The sequence below is a fragment of the Sipha flava genome, unplaced genomic scaffold (assembly GCF_003268045.1).
Source record: "Sipha flava isolate LNK unplaced genomic scaffold, YSA_version1 325_pilon_pilon, whole genome shotgun sequence".
Lineage (NCBI taxonomy): Eukaryota > Metazoa > Arthropoda > Insecta > Hemiptera > Aphididae > Sipha > Sipha flava.
The window spans coordinates 13572-37925 of record NW_020273010.1 but is presented as its reverse complement, the minus strand read 5'-3'; the positions used below and the strand labels follow the sequence as shown (position 1 = coordinate 37925).

General features: G+C 35.3%; 1 protein-coding gene across 1 annotated transcript in view; it reads left to right on the top strand.

The window, feature by feature from the left end:
- The first annotated feature begins 1043 nt into the window (after positions 1 to 1043).
- LOC112686843 (protein expanded) overlaps positions 1044 to 24354 on the top strand; it is a 28380-nt gene continuing 5069 nt past the window's right edge. Inside the window, exons 1-8 of the mRNA XM_025559302.1 lie at positions 1044 to 1683; positions 15828 to 15996; positions 16713 to 16812; positions 20015 to 20094; positions 20993 to 21072; positions 22067 to 22256; positions 22701 to 22943; positions 23893 to 23958. Coding sequence (XP_025415087.1) covers positions 15877 to 15996; positions 16713 to 16812; positions 20015 to 20094; positions 20993 to 21072; positions 22067 to 22256; positions 22701 to 22943; positions 23893 to 23958 — 879 coding nt within the window. The 5' untranslated portion in view covers positions 1044 to 1683; positions 15828 to 15876. The remainder of the gene's footprint in view (positions 1684 to 15827; positions 15997 to 16712; positions 16813 to 20014; positions 20095 to 20992; positions 21073 to 22066; positions 22257 to 22700; positions 22944 to 23892; positions 23959 to 24354) is intronic.

Genomic DNA, 24354 nt, shown 5'->3' with positions numbered 1-24354 from the left:
TGATATTAATACAAAAAAAAAAGTTAAAAATATAAAATGAAGTGGCTCGCCGTGATGTCCAGCCTAAATTTGCAGATTTCTTGAGATTCGGGTCCGCCGCCGGACTATTATCGTGTTATTATCTCAGATACGACTATGATTTCACGCACCCGCCACTACCGTGTTCAAGTTCGTTTTCTTTAACGCGATCGCACCCCAACATGGCGCGACTATTAATAAAGTGTGAAAATTGTGTAAATTAAATCCAGTCGGTTTTCCTTGCGCGATCACGATCGGCGATTCACATTCGTTGGCGTCACGATTGTTTAGTTGTTTTAGAAAAACAATTATGATATGACACTGATTTTGTCATTGACTGCTTATTTTTATTTTTCAGATGACCGTTGATAATTATCTCACGATAGCCATCTGATTGTAAATAATTGATCGTGTCCTTTTCTTTTTTCTCCTGACGAATACCAGAGCAAAACGTCATCATCATGTACTTCTTCGACGTATCCGCATCATAGGCTGCATCCGCGTTACGATCTAAAAACTTACAGATCGGGTTCGCGTGTACACCTTTCACTCGTGCACTTTGCGCACCAAAACGTCGAATGATGCAATACAAACCTCGTTACGTCTCGAGGAACAAAATCGTCCAGAACAAGCCAAGTTAGATTTGAGTTCAGGTTCCGCATCCTACAACAATAACAATAACAATAACAACAGGAACATCGACGTGTGCCCTCCCCCCCTCCCGTACGTTACGCGTTGGAGGGTGCGCCTAGCGCATCTAAAAGCTGCGGCGTGGTGCAGCGCGTGTGCGAGCAGTCGAAAGCCGTGCGTGTCCATTCTGAGAACGTCTGACGACGACGTAACAGAGAACCGTCGTGGGGGCATTACACATTATCCGCGCGTGCATGCCGTACACGTATACGCACGTAGCCGTCGTCGTTCGGTTTCAGTTTTGTTTGGTACCGGTCCTCAACTATAGTAGTATTAGTAGTAGTTGTAGTAGTAGTAGTAGTAGTAGTATAAGTGGTAGTAGTTAGGCGCGCGCGCGCGTGCGTGTGTGTGTGTAGTTACTAACCTCCTCGTCATCTTCGCCTCCACCGCCGCCGCTGAGCCCGTCCGTCCAGTTCGGTGCCGCGCGTCAGACGACCGCTCGCCGTGGTCACGCAGACACGCATGTAATCGCGGCGCGTCGCCGTCCGTTTTCTCGTCGGCCATTTGCCGTATTTCGCGCCCATTTTCTTTCGATCTTTTACGCGCGTCCTTTGCTCTCCTTCCCTTTTCGTCGTCGCGTTATTCTTCGTCCGAGCTGAAAACGCGCGAAAAAGTGTTCTCCCGACGAGTGCGTTCCATGCGTGTATGTGCTCGCGTGCCTTTCGCCCGTTGTCGTGGTTTTCAAAAGCGCCGGTCGACCGGAGTCACGTGTTCGAAATAAATCGTTTCCCCTCTTCCCCCGTTATTGCACGGTTCTCGAACGCCGACGCTTTCCCGCTACGTCGAAAATCATCGCCGCAGCCAGTGCGTAAGAGTGCGCTCGCGCGCGCCAATCGCCGCCGCGTCCTGCACGTGCGCGCCGAAAACAGAAAACGGTCGTGGTGCGTGAAAACCATCCGCACACAATATCCGATGCGCCATCACGAGCGTCGGAACAATCTCGGCCTCTAAAAGCCCGACGCACGGCCTATGAAGGTAAGGACGCGCTCGTTAAACAGAATGCATTTAACGAATACCGTGTAGACATTTGTAAAGGTGGTGGCACGTACAGTCGTGGACGGGGACGCGGCTCAGAACGGTTATCCTTCCCCCGCTCCGTCGTAAAACCTTTTTATCAACACGGGGGCACACCACGTGTGGACGGCCCTCGGAACAGTGTTAACTCGCTGCAGGGTCCGACCACTTACGTACGTTTCCGTAGGCGTATATCGATAAAAAAAATCATCTAACGAACTACGCTGCACGCGCATCTTCACCACTGAGATGGATTCCGAATCGCACGGCTCGTACGGCTTCTGTAGGCACGTTTCAATTGCCATATCCGCTGAAAAATAAATATTACACGATACCATTATTATACTCTCGGCAAGTGGATTTCTATTTGAACGTATTATTATACTATTTACGGAGCGTCGAACTAGAGCCGGATCAACGACATAATTGGCTTAGGACTAACACATCGCGAGAACCTAAATCTGACTAACATTTTACAGCAGTTTTGGTTTTCCAACACGCATTTACACTTATTCCTGTGCTTTGTTTCCTTTTAGACTGCTCATTCTTCTTAGCGCCCCTAACCTGACCATAGTGGTTGGACTCGACTGTATTGCATGCATATTATAACGATGGAATAACAAAAGCCAAGACCAACACACGTGTGTTTGCCGGTATAATGCGGTGTGTTATGAATCGTGTATAGTACAATGGTACATAAAAAACGTGAGGATACATGCGATATGCAGAGGAAGTGAAAAACGTCTAGGTTTGAACACCGATAAAAGGTCTTGAGAAAGTGTAGGTATTATTATCGAGAGATGAAAAACAATCTAGTGTTTTAGAATTGTCCATGAAACTCGTACCATAATGGAGTATTATATTGGATTTTATTATAATAATTTACACTGGTACGTATCTATCAACCATCTAGAATAGTTTCTCGTAGGCCTGTCTACGAACCAAATGTCAAAACATAGGAAATAAACTCGTTTCTATAATTGGAAATTAAGTTTGAATCTCAATAACAAGGTGTCAACTAATTTTATAAAACTCAATACTTTACATAATATATATATATACGTATATATAATATACTAATATATTAGTCGTTTGTATAGAAACATAAAAGTGTATAAATATATTAACCGCGGATATTTACTGTACAGAAAACTAGCTGGCAGATTTGAAATTCTTCTCCGGAGTTAAATATATTTCTCTTCTGAAACATTTGGAAACTGAATCTAATAATAATATAATCTATTGCGAATTCATTGTGTTATACACCATCAGACACCTCTAGCACGAATAACTTGTATGCTATATATAGACACACAGACACATACTTTATATTTAATCATATTCGAGAACGTATTAAAAAAAATTCCATTCGTAAAATAAATGGGTTTCATTTTATGGTTAAAACCATAGGACTTCTATGTCCCGAAATTTAATGATCGTCGCCTTTCAGAGGTCGTTTTGGCGGATCCTTCGCGTTCAACGAAAAAATAGTTATTCAATACAAATACCTGTTTTGGCAGTAAATCGTTGTAACTCGATCTGATGGAGATTTATGGTTCTTCTTTCCTCGTACCACCATTCCTCGTACCACAGTTGCATGTAGCATAAGTACAAGTATGATGACTGCTCATACAACAACCACAAAAATGTTTACGCATACATAAGCGTACGTGCGTATGTTTTACCGTTTATAAAGATACTCTTAAGCTAATAAAATGTTTAAAAATCTGCTGATGATATTGAATATTAATGACTTTAGTAATTGTCATATGATTGTTTCATTGTAATATTTTTAACACTAATAAATATAAGTATGCTTATTTTACTGCTTATTGATACTGTTCCATATCAACTGATGTGATAGGGTCGTAATTCATATTTGCTAAATCAGGAGTGAATTCAATGTCCAGAAATCCAGAAATGTTGATTTTTTTCTACTAAAACATATCTGATGATAATGCAAGAAATCAGTTCGTAAATGTCATTTAAATAACATACATTTGGTGGTCGTCAAAAATGTTGACAAAGTTTAAAATATTTATTGTTGTCAAAAATTAATAAAAAAATAAAAAATTACATAAAATATGTACAAAATATGTACTTTTTTACGAAATATGTAAAATAAATTTGAGTTTATATCAATTAGAATGATCTAAATCATACACATTTTTTATCAGATTTAAAATATATCTCATTCCAATAAAAATATGTATTTACAATAAAATCCGTTCCCTAAATATGACAATGAGTGTTTCATTTAAATGTTTACAACTTATTAGTAAATATAAATAAGATAATGCTTGACTTGATGCAATGAGTGTAATGGTAACAACGATAATATAATACGATAACTCTGTTTATGTGTAAATACGCACTTAGTATGGATTCAATAAGTAATAAATAAATAAATATATACCGAAAAAAAATAAAAAGAGCACCGTGCATTAGTGGTACTTGCGTAGCTTAGTAGTCTCTCAAATCTGTTTTTTCTCTTCTAGAATACCTAATTAGCCACGTGCTGCACGGTTTGTTGGTTTTCAGGTATGAAGTAATATGCACGCGACCATTAAGCTATTACAAGCTTTTCGGGCTTGGCCTAGCTCAATTAACATTCCATTGATATTTCGTTGTTTTTCTGGTGTATCAAATAATTTAACGTTGTAATAATAACCCCTTTTCTCCGCCACGTCATGTCGGATCACAGGATTTAATTTTCAAGGTTAACAGTACAAGCAATAAATTCTAAAAATGTGTACTTACATAATACACATAAGGGGATATATAACGATGTATAACGCACCATAGTACGAAATGTTGTCGTTAAAAAATTTTAATAAAAAAATAATTTTTTTTTTTACTGAAAACCGTATAATGTGTATAATATTTTTTCTGTTTGTTGGTTCGCGTACCATGTAAGAACATGTGTCGGGTGTTCTAATGGGAAACGTTATTGTCAAAGCGTTAAAAAATTGTTTATTTAACGTATAATGATTATAGAATTCGACACTCAGTACAATTATTTTCGGGTGGTCACGAAGGACATAAAAAACTACCGTTGTTGAGTCTACTAAAAAAGAGTGCGATTTGACATTACCATGTCAGAGTGCATTTAATCGTATTTGAGAAACTATTGGTATATGACCTAATAGATCTACCGATTATGATATCTAATTTAGACTAACCAAAAGGATAATATATATTATGCGTTTTTTTGAAAATTTAAAAATCGGATGGCAAGAGAGGTCAGCTGATACTATCAGATACTATATATGTTGAGATGATACAATTCGTAAGAAATAAAATATTATTACATACATGTATTATAATTGTCGTGCTTGTGTTTGATACTGGTAGCAAAGTTTATTGCATTGTTTCCAACAAACTGTGCTATATTTCGTACTTTAGAGTACACAAAGTTGATTATTTGAACAATTCGATATTGCCATAGGTATACAAATAAACCATATGTACTACGTGTGTATACGTATACTACGTATCAAATTTGACGTTATAAAAATGTATTAATAATATAATACAGTAGATGCTCGGTAATCGGGCTGTATGATAAACCGTTCAAAGATCCGGTAGTATTTTATCTAAACATTTGTTTTAAAAGCATAATATGAAACAAAAACAAATTGATAAATACCTATAAATTTTTTTTCAAACTGTGCAGTCAATAGATTAATTCACAGTACGTCATAAATGAGTACGCATGTACGTATGTATTCTTTACAAGTTTTAAAAAGATCAATTAAGGTTGTTTAACAAGTTAAGATGCGTTTTTATGCGAGACTCCGTAAATCCGACAGTCCTCTGATCTCATATCTTTCGGATTATCGAGAGTCCATTGTATTGCTATCATAGAAACGAAAGTCTTTTAAATAATTATTCCAAATTCGTCATTTTTTGTTCACCAACACATGAATATTGGATATTCTTCTTTTAAACACTGTATTACAGTACCGTGTGTTATGTAACTGCGCTATGGCAGTACGTGTGCCTTTATACGAAAACGATATTATTATTAATCATCACCCTTACGTAAAAGTGTTTACGAATACGTGAACACCCCATGGAATCGGTTTGTGTTTACGTCACCAACATGCGATGCGGGGAATTTTTTTCACAGCACAGCATTTTAAAGAATTTTTCCTTACCGTAACACGTGATGGCGCGCGCACGAACCCTATATACACACACACACACACACACACACCGTCTTGCGTTTTCGGTACGAATACTCTTCGGACGGCATTTATGTGTGTGTGTGTTTACGCGTTCGCTTACACGTATATATACACGCGTGCCCGCGTACATTCTGTATAGGTATTGTATAGTCGGCACCTGGTCACGCACCTGGTCTCCGGGGCTCCGATGATGTGTGTGTGTGTGTGTACGTGTGTGTGCGTGCGCGCGCGCGCTCGTGTGTGTAGACGGGCGGGAAAAAGGTCGACCGCATTCCAGGGCCGGATCGCTCCCTCCAAAACCACGTCGGAATGTCGTCGGCTCGTAACCCCGCCCCCTCTACACCCCCGCGTCCATCGCTACTACGGCCGCCACCCCTCTCACCAACATCGCCGGTCCCGCCCGTTCTCCGATATATAAATGTATACGCGTGCGTACGTACGCACGCGCACGCATACACACACACGCATTCGATCTGATATAAACGTATAATAATAATAATAATAATAATATAACATGTATTTACGTTCTTTATTTTTTTTCTCGAATTTTTACTATTATTTTTATTTTCTAATCTTTCTCTCTCTCTCTCTCTCTCCCACTCTCTCTCTCTCGCTGTTCCCGCCACGACCCGTCGTCAGCAACGGTAGGGTTACGGTCGATCTATGCGCCCGCACCTCGACGATATTTTTTAATTTTTATTCCTTCCGAGATTCCACGTATGCACTCAGCGGCCACGGTCGGTGTACTTTACGAGTTTTTCATTTTTGTAACGAAAAATTACGGTTCAACGTCGTCGCGGTGCTGTCCCGGTACGTAAACAAATCCTCGCATACATTACGTACGTCGGTAGACACGACACTGTAATGCGGATTTATAAATATTTACATATTAAAAAGTCGCGGTAATTATTAACGATTCGCGCTCCTGCATACACGCACGCACAATAACATTCCACATTCCGGGGTAGATAAATCGAAGAACGATCGGCGTCGTACCGGTGTAATATAATGTATATGTATACGAAAACGTTGAATCACATTTTAAACCGCGCGGAGAACCGGTTCGGTCCGGTGCGGGAAATATTTACGTACGTTCGCGTCGGACGACGCGATGTATATGACGCGCGTACACGCTCGGTAAGGAATATAATTTTTATTCAACAGCAGCCGCACGTTATTTTTATTACAATATACGTTACAGGTGTATAAACGTGTGCGCGCGCGTATCATATGTTATTGTTATGCAGGTATGGGTTGTCGGAGGAGACTTTGTCGAGGAAAAACGAAAATGTTTTCGACACGAGACGTACGCGGTTTAACGTTCTCCGCGCGCGGCCGCCCCGAACCAACACCGGAGTCGCGTGTGTGGGTTTATATATGCTGTTTGTGGGCCACGCGCATATATTATTATATTTTACATATGATATCCGAACGACAGATTTGATTTTTTTTTTTTAAACACGTGCAATGATCACCTTCTATAATACAATGTATACTACGCGCCCGAAACGCGTTAAATCGGAATGCCGTGCGCGCGCGGCGGCGTGAATTCGAGAAAGTAATAACGCGCGTTACAAGCGTACGAGCTGGAAATATCCGTTAAGCCAACGGGCCATGGGGGACCTTGGTCAAGTGGAAGACCCGTGCGCGCGTACGTTTACGCTGTTGGTATGTCAACGGTCGTCGGACGCGATGATCGCATGTACACTTAACACACTACACGGTGATTCATTATACATTTTTATAACCTATACCGGTGTGATTACTTTTCCACGGCACTTTATATACTCAGCGGTAGTATAACGACAGACGCATTGAAACGAACACTGAGATTTTAACTGGAACGGTTTTCGACGCGTACGAAGATAGTTAAATTGTATTAAAAACTGTTTACAGCTTCGGAACGAGAGTTTTCAAGCGTACTGTGCGTTGTGCGTTCGACAATTAAACAATTAATCTAAAATAGATTCAGTGCTCGAATTCGTTTAAAACTGTTTCACAAAAAATACCCGTACGACGATCCGTATAAAAGCGCAACAATGCGCAACAAACAATATTGTGGGTTATATATATAATTAGGTACGGACAAAAACGTTAAGAATTTTTCATAACGATACATGTAAAAGAAAAGGCGTATGTATAAAAAAAAATATTACTAATAATATCCCGACGTATAAAATTCTTTACTACTCTCAAATAGTTTTCGTGTTGCGCGCTAATTTCAAGTAGGCAATAAAATTTCCGACACTATCAAAACTACATATTAAAACGTATTCAGGCATCATAGACTATAACTGTGTATAATTTTTAAGTTATAAAACTGTACTCTTTCGAAATCTGTTTAAAGCAATTTGCTGTCGGTCGGGCGATGAAGAGATGGAAATGTGAGTTTCCCGGATAAGGTCTAGGCCATAGCTTGGTGGTAGCCTGCGGCGATTATCTACTTATTATTATGGACGAATTAATAGCTTATACGTTACATAACATTGGGTAAGATCACATGGGGCGTTTTAAACAATAAATGAAAAATCATATTGATTAATACAGTTATGGTCCGCTCATAGGCTTTACAAAAATATAATTATACATTGAATTCGAGAAGAGCGAAAAAAATGTTTACCTTTATATTATATCTTATTAGATAAAAAAAAAAAAAACATTGGTTGTGATTTCAATCTCCGAGTATGAATTAAATTCCTTGCACTTCACTATTTGTTAAAATAATAATATCAAATTTATCACAAATCAAATATTTTTAATTGTGAACAACAAATGATGCTGGTTACTGTGGTAACCCTTTAAATAATCTGAGATCGAATAAATTAGCGTAAATTTATATGTATATATGTAAGCAATAAAACATATTAATATGTGTATCGAAAGTTAAACCAACACGACTACAAAACCTCGTGAAGACGAAGTTTTGTCAAAAAGTAGAGATAGATTATGTAGTAATTGGGTGGTTCGTTTTAAAATATTAATTAATGATCGCCAACAGAAATTTTAACGCAGTATATAATTTGAACAATTACGTTTTAATGTATATAAACAAGTATATTCTCATTATTATTTTTATTGTAATGGTTATTTTACTTAAGGTTTTAGACAATACGATGAAAAAATAAAAAATTAATTAAAAATTGTCTGCGTACTTCACTATACATTATCTCATGCTATTCATCAAAATACTTATCTTGGTTCTTGATCATAATTTCAATATTTTTCTCTACACACGTCGATAGTTAAAAATAATAAATGGTTTACTACGTAGTTTCATTGTTTTCCATGCGTTGATTTCAGTGTCATATAATGTCAAATTGTTAATTTTTCTAACGGTAAATAATTTAATATAAGAAATATTTTCACCGATTTGTTTGCAAAAAAATACGCCAATACGTATAAGAGTATGTTTTAATTAAAAAAACCGTAATTAATTTTAAAAATAATTTAATTCATTTTAGGTATTTACTCGTTTGAATGAATTTACGACTCAGAATATTTATGTTTGAGAGTGCACATTTTTCTTATCTCGAAGAAATTTAAAACTCTTATAGAATTTGCATATTCTGTAAACATAACATAAATAACGTTCGACTCGCGGAAATGGTAAATTAAATGTATAATAATTTAAGGTGCGATCACTCGGGAGCTGTGACAGAAGCAGAAGCAGTGTATCAGTAATTTCTTTTGTAAACGTGTTTTATTTTATATTATACACTCTTGATTAAATAGCAATGAATTCCATTGCAATCAGGGGCGGGTTTTATTACAAACCAAGGGAGAGGCTAATGGAGGTTTAAAAATGTAGTTAGTTGGTTTTTTAAATCTATATCAATTTTTAAATTACAGAATATGTTTATGAGTCCCTCATAAGTAAGTCATTTTTTTCAAAATAATGACAAAGTTTAAATAGTTACATTATTGGTATCAATTTTAATCTGAAACCATTTTAAAATATAGGTAAATACACATAATTAACAACAAAAATGAGCTATTTATTTATAAAAAAAATATATAAAATAGGTACCATATTCATCAATGACCATTGACGATATTTTATTATAATTATTAATTTATAGTAATACTTTGCTTTGTAAAATAGATAGCTTAGTCCCAAGGGGGGAGGATAATGCCTCCTTAACCACCCCCTTAAACCCGCCCGTGATTGCAATGAGGTTGTGACATTTTCCGCGTAGTTATTCTTATTGCTATCAAAATTATAACACACTTCAGCCGTTTTATGTTATATTTAAATGCTAAAAAAAATTATTTTATTATGGTCAATACTTTTACACACAGTGGCGTATTTTCCAGAAGAAAAAAAAAGATTCAAAAGTCATAAATGACTTGCTACGAACGTACAGAGAATAAATAAATTTTAATTTGTATTTATAATGATTATAGAATAATATAAGAAATAAATAAAAATTCATACCTTATATGTATTTTTTAAATCATAAAATCATTTATTTTTTAGAAAAATTTAAAACTGCTGCCACAAAAATTTTTAAAATATGCTACTATGATACACGTATGTAATATAATACTTATATTGAAATATATTCCCGTCATAAAATACCAAATAATTTCAAAGAATATCAACCTAATAACTATACACGGAAAACCCAATAAAATAACATAAAAAAAGGCGCATACCACAACATCATGCAATTCATGAAGTATCTCGCGTCGAATTACGAATCGTTCGAAAAGTACGAGTGAGTAAAGAAAAAAAATCCGTACTACAAGGTGTCCCCGTCGCGATGTAGATCGTATTGTGCGTTTTATAAAAAGGAGAAAAAACCATCGTCAGCATATACGAAATCGAATAATATAATATTGATCTCCGATTATAAAACGTAAATATTTGCAGATATATATGTGTGTGTATTGGTTAAACGATGGAATTTGTGAAATGCCAGTCTTTTACTTTCTCCCGAAGTATGTTAACTCCGCGTGATTAGTATTCAAACACTTCCTGGACACAATAATAATAATAATAAATAATAAAAATGAAAAAAAAAAACCGTGACAATGGGTTATTAATAAACCCAATTGACGACGATGAGATTACTATTAAGTATTATTTTTACGTACTACCCGATAGATTGTACGTGTACATGCGGCGGCGACGCGTACGGGCCGCGCGCGGATAGAAAACGTAAGGCCTATCGTCCGCGTGTAAAGATGACATGCCCGGAATACATATCGATAATTTATTGTTGTCGGTCATCAGCGGTTCGCGTACACGATTTCCGTACGTATAAAATACGTAATAACACACGATCAATGATATTATATTTTATAAATGCTTACTGTGCGGCAAGCACATACGGATGATATCACGATACAAGTGTGTATCTAAACCACCTATCTCCGGCCGTCTTCTCGTTTTGACGTACGCGTATATATGTAAATCGGGGGTCACTAAATAGCGGCCCACGCGGATGCGTTTCGACCAGTCCACATACGAGGAGGAAAAAACCTATAATTTTTTTCGTTAGAAAATTTATATTAATTTATTATCATTTTTTTTTTAACGTTTCGTGTGTTTACTAAATTTATTCGTATTTCATTAGTTTCAGTCTTATACATGGTCTTATTTTCTATATCCAGAAATATCAACAATAAAGTTTTTTGACCCGACGACATTATTACGATAATAAATCTATAATATATAAATATATAATGTTTGCGCAATACGTAGGTACTTACTGTTAATTTCCATAGTCCGCGAGCATTTTCTGAATTGTTCGCGTGACCATAGGAAAATATTAATTGGTGACCCTAGATGTATATTTTATCAGCACACAAGCGTATAATATTCATTGCGTCATCGTCGTCGGCGCAGATAAAAAAATCGGTTCTAGAATAACGGAATTCCTCCGCGGACGCGTTAGAGGGGTACCAGTATAATATTTATGTACAAATGTATATACCGCTTTATACACACGCGCGCGCGCGCGCACACACACACACATATATATTCATATAAATATCTTAACAATGACGAGCGCATACTTATCTCATCAGTGTTATAGGTCCTTTGGGGCACGCGTGTGTTACCCCACACCGCCGACATTTCCGGCAAATTTTATTTTCACTTGTAGATTAGAATAATATGAGGTACTCACCTTGTATTCGGTTACACATCAATAATAAAAATATACTTTACGAATACTCTAAAAGTCAGTTACAAGTATGATGTGCATAGTGTTATACATATGTTATACGTATGTGTTGTACGCGTGACTCGTAGATTTTAAGATTTATAACTTTTTATAAAACTCTCCACTGGTCATAAGCTCAATAATCTCAAATATTTAGTGATGTGATGTTTTTTAATTCGTATTAAATTATACCGTCTTAGTGTTGCATTATGACATACGTATTCCTACAGGAAACGAACAAAGATCTCTACGATTCGTGTGTGTATTTATGCGTTTAATGCATATATAGGTTCCCATTTTTTTAACCTTATTTCAACTTTTATACCGCTTGTCGTTATGATAATAATTACTCGAAAATATAATAATGATACGCGTTCCTTGGCCGGATACGATGAGTGCATATTATCAGTATACCTACTATATATACATAATAGTTACACGTATTGTATGGTTCTATAAAGACGTCGTTGTGGCGACGACGCGGCGGGGTCATCTAGCTGCGATTTTTTTATTGTTACATATCATATTATACGCTACACATACTTGAGGCGTATTTTAGATAAAAAAAAATCGAAGACTTTCATTTGAAAAAAAAAGAAAAAGAAAACAATTTTTATGGTATTTTAATGCTGTTAATTACGAGCCCGCGCGTTTTGATGCCACATAATTGATGAGTAGGTAATCAGTAACATTAGTTATAGTAATAGTAGTAGTAATAGTAGTAGTAGTAGTAGTAGTAGTATTAGATCACATAACATATAATGGTAAAAATTGGCTTAAATTTAAGCTCGTATCGGTTATTTTTTTTAAAACTAATTATTACTATTCACGTACGTATTATATGTTTACATATACTGTATGCATATTACCTACATATACTGCCTCGGCTTGTACGGGTTTACTTTCGTTTTTATTCAGCTGTTTATTAAAATATAATCACATAAAAACGTGGTGGAAACAAGTTCGTTACTTATAGATGTATATATTCGTAATAATCGTACGCAAAACTTCGAAATTGATTTTCGAAATTTTTTAATTGCACGTTTATATATATATATATATATATATATATATTTATAAATTACATAGTATATTAGTAATTGGTATTACAATATGTGGTTTCTCGCGAACCATTCGAGTTGTACTTGAAATCGAAGAGAAATCACGACTGCGCTCAAAAATGTTGTATCCCATCTGGTGCAGCTAGTACTGCGAAGAAGACGATAAAGATGGTCTTACGATAAAACACACTCGTTATTATTATTATTATATGGTGTGCATGCAGGTATTAAAGTTACAATATAACAGCTTGCTCGTGTTCTCGGTCGTCGGAACAATAATTTGTGATCGTCGATCGGTGTAAAATGTATATTAGAACGTTAGCACGTTCGGTATCATTTTTCACGTGATCCAGACGTTATTGAAGTAGTATCCGAAAACGTTTTATACCGTACGTGTTAAAATAACGAGAGTTGGGATTGGGATTTTTTTTTGAAAAAAAAACCCCTTGCGCAATTATATGCGCTCAGCGGCGGTATCTTGGATGTGCAACAAGCAAAATACGTTACCGCAGAGTAAGTAACTAGACGTAATTAACATGTATACACGACTTAACCATGTGCATAACCGTGGGTGTTGTGTTTCGCGGGAGAGCAAATAATCGTCGGCACGTTCGAAATTCCAAGCGGTCGTTCATCCAACAGGAAATATTAGCATCGTTTAACGCGGTTTTGGGGCCCGTGATTAGCGACGATCGTTGCCGTACATGAGCACATAAATCACCGAACCAGTATTAGCGCAGCCGTATCGCGACTCAAAGATTCCGCAACAAGTTGAAAAAACCTGCAATAAATTAATAACAATGTACAGCTGTAATGTTTGTGCAAGTGCGTGAGTCGTTATAATTATAGTAGTCGGCGGGTACGGTGGAATAGGTATACATACCTCTGTGTAATAGTGTATTGCAGTGGACGCCGAGTGTATGTACAGGAATTCCGCCGCCGCCGCTATACACCTATATAACGTTATTACTCGTGTGTACGAGCGCGGAGAAATATTTCGAAGATTTTTCGACGACCAGTTTTATAGTATACAAGTACCCCCACACAATACGTGTTGTACACACGTAACAGGTAAACGACGACGGTTATTTTCTCTCCGTCTCTCCGTCTCTCCTCGAAGAGATTCATAATTCTTTGGATTTCTTCTGTTTCCAACTTATTCGTAAACGGACACATATACCCGGGTGTATATATTTACCCGCGGTGTGTATAGGCACGTAGGCAGGTATACAGGATACGTTCATTATAGAAATACGTTAGCAGGCGTTCGACGTAAAATATGCGTCGGGTTCGGTCTTGTTTTTCTGGTAGATTCGTTTCCGACCTTGAACCAATGAAAACTATGTAATTTATTCCACTATCGAGTGAACTATATAATTAATAAACTAGAATTCATCATGATGAAATATTCGACTCCGACATTTTATTCGGGGTGTTTCGTATATATTAGAGGCGACCAAACATTTTTTCGGCCACGATCTACTAAAAACATACTTCACCTTTGAAGATCGACTTTCTTGGAACATTTTTTTTTATTATTAAATAATTATAATTATTAAGAAACATACTTGCTTAAAGTGTATATAAACATACATCAAGTGTTATAAACTAATTACTAATTACTAAAAATAATATGATATACAGATAAAACTTATCGACAATTTGTTCATAACCACCACGATTAATTTTCGTGCACGTGGCCTAAAAATAAATTCTAACATGATCGACTCTAAAATCGTACGCGATCGACCGTTTGGCCGTTCCTGGTATCATTGGCGTGCGTACGTGGAGGGGCCGGGTAGGCCTCGGCCCCTGCGGACTTTGGCTTTTTCTTTAATAAATGTATATATATACTATACAAGATAGCGAAAATTTTACATTTTACATGAATAAAGCCAGTTTTAATCTCATAGTACAGAATTGATATCTATGAATAAATTTAATAAAGTTATTAGTTATTAATCACACTAATTAGAACTTGCATATAATATAAAAATTGAAGATGTAATTGATACATTCAAAAACCTTACTCCCGTGGACAGAAGGATGGAGTTTTAAATAGTATAATAATGTGTAAATAAGGATTTCTTAGATAAAAATTGTGTAAGTTTAAATAGTATTTATTTTTATATTTGCATATTGAATTAAATAAATAATTTATAAAATTTAAAATATTTAATAATACTAGTAGTCTTTAGTACAAGAATCTTTGGTTCACTTTTTTTAAGGACCCCCCCCCTGCGCACAAAGTCTGCGCACGCCTATGCCAGGTATATACCATATAAATGTAAAACGTTTTTTACGTGGCTGTATGGTGTACGCTAAGACGTAGTAGTAATAGTTTTATTCAAGAATAAACTTTAATGTACGTCAACGAAAAATCTCGGTAGAAACAATGCGCACAACAAACGTGTCACGCATACGCGAATACGCACTTTTGTCCATTATCGTTCGCTCGATGCGAGATAGTTTTGAAATTTTTAACATTTTCGGAACGTTGAGAAACGCACAAAGAAAAATGTAGACCAATAGAACATGGTTTATGGACGTAGAAATATCTCTGAAGAAAGCTTTGATTTTTGTTTGATTTTTTTTTCAGCCACCAAAAACATAAATATTTCTTACTTTACGCCAAAGCTAGCGTGTCGATTACGTTCGCGTAGTAATGTATGCATGTTAATCAGTTGCAGATATTATGTGGGCGCGCGAAATGTAGGCGTCGGGCGAGCTAGCATGCGGAGCGCCAGCACAGTGAGCGGCCCTCTACTGTCTGTTTCAACGCCTGCCAGCCAACAAAACCGGTTCGCTGCCGTCCACCTGCTCACCGGCCAATTATTGTATTTCATTGTCGAGGTGAGTGTAAAACGACAACTGCGGTGGTGGTGGTGATGAAGGAGAAGGAGGAGGAGAAGGAGAAGCTGTTGAAGAAGAATATGAAATAAGATGAAAAATGAGAGATGTATGTGAACGAGAAAGAAAGATGAAAGAGAAAATATTTTATACTTCTCGTACATTGTTTACCGGGCAAATATTATGTCCGCAAATTCGGACTTTGATTGTAGCTGTGGTGGTTATTTCACACGAGTTATGAGGCCGCCATACTGCATACCGTAATACCGTCATAAAAATATCGACACACACACATACGTGTACACAATGCGTTGTTGGGTAGAACTGGACCACTGGAAACCGGTGTGGTATTCGCGGTATATCTGTGACAGAAAATACACACACTTTATTATATACAAATATGTGCGTGTGTGTGTGTGTGTGTGTGTGTGTAAGAAAAAGGTCAACCTAAATAATATAAATAAGCGTGTGTATATAATAATATCGTCGTATGTTGATCGCATTAGTTATTATTCATTTTGGGTGATTTGTTTAAAAGACGATTCAAGAAATGCTTTTCGATCGTAACGAGTAGACGCGAGAGAAATAGACCGAGAGAGATGCATGTGAGGAGAGATGAAATCGTATTATGGTCCTTACGACTTCACCTAAATGTTACGCGGGGCGTTACGATTTGAGAAATGTATTTATGATTATACGTGCGATTTTGTTTTTTTCAGGGTAAATCTCGGGTGAAAGAAGTTTACTCACAGCTGTCGGCTTATATGATTGCTCAAGGAATGCAGGACGTCGAACTGTTGGCACTAGCATTCATTTTAGGTAAGTTTCTACGCTAGTGGCTGCGAACACGTAATATTATACACCTACGGATACGTTCGTTTAGCGATACTGCGAGTTCTGCACATCGTTCGGTATGTGTCGTGCGAGTATAGAATGTAATAATGACGACGCATCTCTGCTCTTCTTGCGTACGTTGACGACGACGAGCCTAACGATATGTACCACGGCCGTGGAATGACCACATTATATCCGTATTTGTATTGAAATACACTTACATATATCAGGCGAGTCCATTTTCAACCAAAACCGTATCCTTCCCTTTTCGGCCGATCCACTTTTCGACCAAAAGCGTACCCTTCCATTTTCGGCCGATTCAACTTTCGATCAAATTTAAAATAGGCCGATTCCCTTTTCGACCAAAACAAAAATGTTTATAACAAATTTAAAATAATAGAATAATGATAAACAATGTTTGATTATGATGGAAACTACTATAATATATTAATGACGATTCAAGGTTTTACTCGCGTAGCGAGGTTTTAGGTTTACATACAGAGCATAATCCCATTTGCAACAGTATCAAGGTTTGTATAAAAACTAGGTTAGGCTTAAACTATAATTCTCCTTGAGGCAAAGCCCCATCCTCCCAAAAAGTGTCACGCAGTGGCACTCGAGTTAGTGAGTGGAGCCGGCAGGCGTAACGAGTGAAGTCCTAACATTTTTAAAATTAAAATTCCGATTTTTCGAAAAAAAATATGCAAACAATCAAAACTAGATACAAAATATCGTTCCTTTTTATATAAACATTTTAATAATTATTGACAAAAATTGTACATCATTAATTTATTATTTTAAATTTATTATACAAATTTTTGTTTTGATCGAAAAGTGAATCGGCCGAAAAAGGAAGGGTACGTTTTTGGTCGAAAACGGCCATGCCCCGTATATTGAATGCGAACGATTTCGTACCACGTACGAATAATAGCATAAATCTGGCAGTCAGCATATTTATCGGTAGTGTTGTATTTATACGGTGTGCAAACGCTAACTGAGAACCAAGCCCGGATTAAGGATCAATTGGTTCCCTGGGACAAAATACGCTTAGTGGGTTCCCTTTCAATTCTAACTTAAAAATAATTATATTACTACCAATCAAGGACTGTTTTATTATTTATTGTATAAGTTTATACTATATAAAAAAAAAAATATATATATATATGTAAGACAGATAAATTAATGTAATGATTTAGGTATTATACACAATATACTCATATATATAAAGAACGCTCTTTATAAGTTACTAAACGTATAAGTTAAATTTTTTCTTGCTTTATGTTTTGCAAATTGTTGTAAAGTTTCATTGATATCTATCAATTGTAGAATACCATATTTTGGTTGTATTATCATCAGTGATGTTAGATTTTATTGAGTCTGGCTTCTTCTATAATTATTTTTTATTCTTGTTCATTTTGAAAATTCTCTTTCAGCTGAACAATTGACAATTGGGATTGTTAAATATAATCTAAGAGCAATCAAAATATTTGGGAATACATTCAGCAATGATTTTTCATAAAACCGTTTTAATAAACTAAAATTATCACTTTCATCAAATGATGCCTTACTTAAATTTAAAAATGTTTGAAATTGAATAATTTCGTAAAAATAATTTCGTACAAAGTTCTCAGTGAGAACACACGTTACGTATTTCGTTACGTTAAACAGATCCATCGGAATGAATGGAATGTATTTAATAATTAATAAAAAATTCAATTCTTATTTCAATTATAAGTTTATTTAATTATTAATTAATTTAACGCTTAAATTGTTCAAATTGTTGTCCACCGTGAACTAAACATGATTCAGCATAAATTCTTTATTTTTCGCAGCTGTAATTTGTTCATCAGTCTGTTGATTGCATGCTGCTGTTATTTTCTCATTTCATTTTTAAATTCTAATTTTATAATTTTATTAATCAATAATTCAATAAATTTATAATTTAAATAAGAATTAAATTTGTTATTAATTATTCTGTTCATTCTAATAGATGCATTTAATGTAATGAAATAAATAACAAACTCATTCACAGTTTTTATCCTATAAGTTATAATTCTTGCACTAGTATAAGTGTAAATTAATAGTAGTTAAAATTATAATAACGTATAAATCTCACCTTAATAAATAGGGGTAAAAATGTCAAGTCTATTATTTTCAGAATTGCAGTAAAAATACTGAAAATCCCGCGCATCTTACCGTTGTTTTTTGAATTTACTGTAACTTGATCGATCTTAGACTTGGAAAGTTGGTTAAGCTACCAAAGTTCATTAAAAACTAGACGAAAAATAATTAGCGGTTAAAATAGTTGGTTGCCTTTTAAGAAAAAAAATTTGTAATGCGCCTGTCTAATTAAGTTGAAAAAATTTAAAGATTATAAAAATGTGTGTTTTTATGTAATACGAGTAAAAACCAAGTAAAAAAAAATAATTCAAATTTTTGGGCCTCTATCTACGCAGAGATGTTGAGTTTTCTTAGCGTTTGCGCACTGTATATTTATGTTTGAAACAAAAAGAATCTTATATATATATATGTATACATACTTGGTATGTTGCTTGTTACTAGCATGTGAATATAATAATATATTCATACGTATAATCTATGATCGAAGAATCTATCAATATTGTTATTTGTTTTTTTATACATCATAACGATTCAAAACGATCGTTCATCTACACACGATAATCTAAATTTAAATTAATTTTACTATTTCACAAACCATTTATAATACTATAAATCCGTTATGAACATTAACGCGTTGTATACACGTAGGTATATCTACACGTTTATTTTGATGATAAATAACTGTTAAAATTAATATATATGAACATATAACATATATAATACATGTATACGGTATTAATATTATTTCAAAATAAATCTAATCCGATTTTAATAATAATTGTTAATTTTTTAAACAGAAATTTATTAAATTACATGTGCGTAATATAAATCACGGCCAATTTATAGAATTGTAGGTCGCATCGAACACGTATTAGTTATGATAATAATAACAACAATAATAACAAGCAGTACAGGAACGAGACTTATGACTAGTTAATTGTTGTAACATATCTTGTATGATAATAATTTAAAGGGGCGTTGTTGTCACTATGTGACAATGTATTCGAGCATTCCTTAATTGCCAGTGAAATTAATAATTTTATGACGTGCTTGGTTTTTTTTTCAGACGAAGAATATTTTTTCACCGACCCCGAGAGTAAACTGTCCAAGTATTCGCCGAAAAGTTGGAAATCGTCTTCGACATATGTAAGTGTTTTTAAAACATATTGAAAATATTTCTCTGATTTTTCCCCGTTTCCTTGTATCATGTTCCCAATCTTGTAAAGGTAAAGATACGCACGCAAAGAAAAGCTGTCACTTGACATAAATGCTCAGTCTTATTTTGAAATGGAAAACATTTTTACAATAAAAACGATAAATACCTATAACGTACAATGATGATTGTCGGAAAGTAAAAAAAAAAACGAAAATCAATGTCAAATCACACGATTTATAATTATTGTGCAATGTTACTGATTGATCATGTAATTTTTAAATATGACCAGATACGGATACATAATTCAAGAGTGTCTATATGTAGCCGGTTAGCTGTAATAGTGAGAGGGCAATTTTATAAAAATAAAAAAGTAGAAAAAGTAGTGTTTTTTTAAATTTGTTATTTCTTCCAGACCGCCGGTTGTCTTATAGATGTATATGATTACTATAATTATAGAAATTACATATAATGATTATTTTAAGTAAACTATTATACTGGTGAGTGAGCAAATTTATTAGCAATTTTTTCGATTTATTCTGGTTGATATAAATACGCGCATACATATTAATTGGTGTTTAAGTTGTCAAAACGATATGCTGTTTTGATACGTACAACAAAAAATGCGTATTATGTATTTATGTTATACGTATCTGTAGGTATATATTTTTTCGTTCCGATCCAAGGTCACATTAGATTATCGCGTTCCTTCGAGCTAAATATTTAAGTAAGATTGCAAGAAAGTATTACGTAACTCCAAATGAAAACGGGTTTGATCCCTTATTTGTCTCCTCCGTTGGTTATTTATTTTTGTATAAGTAACGATTTGATTTCAAATAAACGTATAAGTATTTTATTTGTGTTTTTTTTTGTTGTTTTATTTCGCTTCAGGGTCTTGATCAAAACGGCCAACCTTTACTGCAATTGCATTTACGCGTCAAGTTCTACGTGGACACTACTAAATCTCTGCGGTAATTATAATGTATATATAATACATATATACATAAATTGTTTATTTAAATTTGTTCTTGATAGTTTTATATATATATATATATATATATATATATATATATATATTCGATAGCCTTATATAATATTATAAGGGGTTATATATTTTATTACACAAACTTCAATTGATTGAATAAATATGAAACGAGTCATGAAGTTATTAAGAATAAAAAAAAAAAGAAAAATAAACATTATTTAAATGCGTTTGCAGAATACATTACATACGTGTATTGTATCTTTGTGATGGCCGGTAAATGATGCGTTAAACAATTAATATTATAAAAAAAAACCTTCGGGACTCGCTATCACTGCGCGCGTACAATGATTTCTGAATACCGTACTGTCGTTGTTACGACGGGTGTGGATCGATCTAGAGACCAAATATACCGATGTACGATTGTACGTTTTCTTCGGTAGCCGAAATAGATAATTTCCGTGCGCGGCGTGTGCAGTGCTAATCTTAAACATTTAAACCGTCCGAACAAGCTGGGAAGAATTTATCCGCACGGGGGTTGTAACGAAATCGAATTCTGGTTTACGGGAATGTACACGTGATGTGACGTGCACGTAGAGGCGGAACTAGGGGTGGAAGACGGGTATTCATCCCCGGGCCTAAAATTTTAGAGGGTATAATTTTTGTAATTATTTACAACTAATTTGATGTTTTCAACTTCGTTAAACACTGCTACTAGGATCAAACTCAATAAGTATGATTGTATATTGATTGTTAGAAAAAAATTCTCGAGAAGGGTATTTGATTATTGGTTTATGACAGGGCGTAATTTTAACATTTTTCTCGGTCGCGAAAATCCTTAGTTCCACCTTTGCGCGCACGTGTACTTGTACGGCGAATACGTACGCCGAGTGCGGTGTTTCGACGAGAAACGAACGGTTGTAGTAAACCGACCGTGCAAAGAGGAAAATCGGTGAGAAAGTGAAACAAAAGTTCTTTTGCAGCGATGACATCACCCGGCAACACTATTACCTTCAACTGCGCAAGAACATCGCGGACAGGGGCGGGAGCACGGATGATGGCGATCAGAACGTACTGCCGCTGGTGGCGCTCGGCCTGCAGGCGGACCTTGGCGACCACACGGCCGATACGGACATATCGTCCGAGTTGCTCGAACAGTATCTGCCGTCAAAGGTAAGTCGACGAGTTTGGTTGCGCGTTGATGAACACACGCGTGCGTATGCCGTCCAACACGTGTTTAAGACCGACAGCCGTTGACCGTTTTTCATATCGTTGCACACGATGAGTATATGGAGTGCAGTGGTGAACTTAATTCACTAAAGAAGCACAATAGTTTACTACAAACAATAAAAAAAAAAATTTCCTCATTCATTTAAATTTCAATCTTTTTATTTTTATTTTTAACGATCTTCCGATATGTGCGTGGTTCCTTATTCAAAATTAATTTTGAAATCTCTGTTCACGGCTAAAAAACGTTGCACTTTAAACGTCTCCGGTACACTCGACACTGTCTTAAATCGAGGCAAATATATTAAATATAATTAAATATAATCCTCCGTCACACGATTGTTGCAACCAGCCATTGTTACTAATTGCCAACGTGTTAATTGTTGTTAGGTGTACAAGAACAACGAGCACAAGGTGAAACAGACGCTATGCGCACTGCACAAGGGCCACAAGGGCGTGTCAAAAAGTCGTGCGCAATCGATGTTCGTCCAGGAAGCCGGTTTGGTGCACAAGTCTCATCTGTACCGGTTGCGGTTAAACAAGTCTCAGCCGAAACAGACGCAGGGCAGCGCGATATCCATGTGCAACAGCGTGTGGTTGGCCATTTGCACTAACGGCGTACAGTTGTTTCACGTGAGTTTACGCCAGACAACCACCACGGTTGTCCGTACTTGTGGTCCCGGCGCTCGTGGTCCCTCTGGACGTATATATATATAAAAAAAAAAAAAACGATTTTTGCGTACCGGTCCCGCAAGACATTTGGTTGTCCGTTTATTAATTTTCCTAAACATTTCTACACGCGCAACGTTTACGCGAACAACGGTCGTCCGGACCGAGGATCGAGAATATAATAAATATATAACCGTTAGCGGACCGAAGACTACAAATAATCGTTCGTTTCGTTGCAATTCAACGGTGAAGTATACTGTGTGTTATATAGTGTAATATACTGCTAAAGTTAACCAGAGTGGAATTAAGTTAAGAATTAGTGACGACTTTTAAATTCAATCAATTTTTTTCCATTAACACGTGGTTACATTGGCTACGTAACCTGTGTATGGTTCACGGAATAAGATTAAAAAACGAAAAGATTAATAAAACGAGTAAATGCGAATCTTTGATACGCGACTCAATACTTTCTCGTCTCCAACTCAGCAATCACAATCAACCGGCGATAAAATTTTTTTTATTAAGATTTGTGTAATGTCTGAATCAGACATACATTATTAGTATAGTAATAATAATTTTATGCTGATAATTTCGTTAAAGTTCTATTTCCTTTCACATTACACTTGATGTACACCAAGATCATATATTTAGTCTTATACATAAATACAATAAACATTTTGAAATTTAATTGCACTTTAAAGACGAAGGGACTGGAAAAAAATTCGGTTGTCAAAGTTCTCTGATTAGGGAAACTTATATAAAATAAACTAACGTAAATTATGTGAAAACTTAATCATCGCAAAGCAATCCGGTAAATGTGCATCCTCCGTTATATCATTAATATTATTCATATACATTATTGAAAACAAGGAACGTTAACAACATTATCATTAAAACTATGATTGTTCTACAGGAAAGTTTGTCACAAGCGCTCAGTTGTTTGTTCTTATGGAATAACATTGTCAAGTTATGTTTCGACGTAAGTACATATATTTATCATTACAAGTGTGCATGTAAAACACTATTATTCTAATTATATAATCAATACATATCATAATACAAAATCATCTCAATTTTAAAATTTGTCATCAATATTTAAATAATTATATAAAGTTAATAAAATATATTATATGTGGTTAAGATACTTATTGTTAGTTGTTGTTAGTTTATTTATGGTTAGTTTGTTGTTGGTTTAGGATTTCGGATTTCAGAATCCGGAATCCAAATTTACAATAAAAATCCAGATTTGAAATTTCGAAAATCCGGATTGGCTGAAGTTTGAAATTCCGGATTTGAAAACATTGAATTAGTACTCTTTCAAGAATTATTTTTAGTAAATACAAAGTAATTAAACATTCTCAAAATTGATAATATT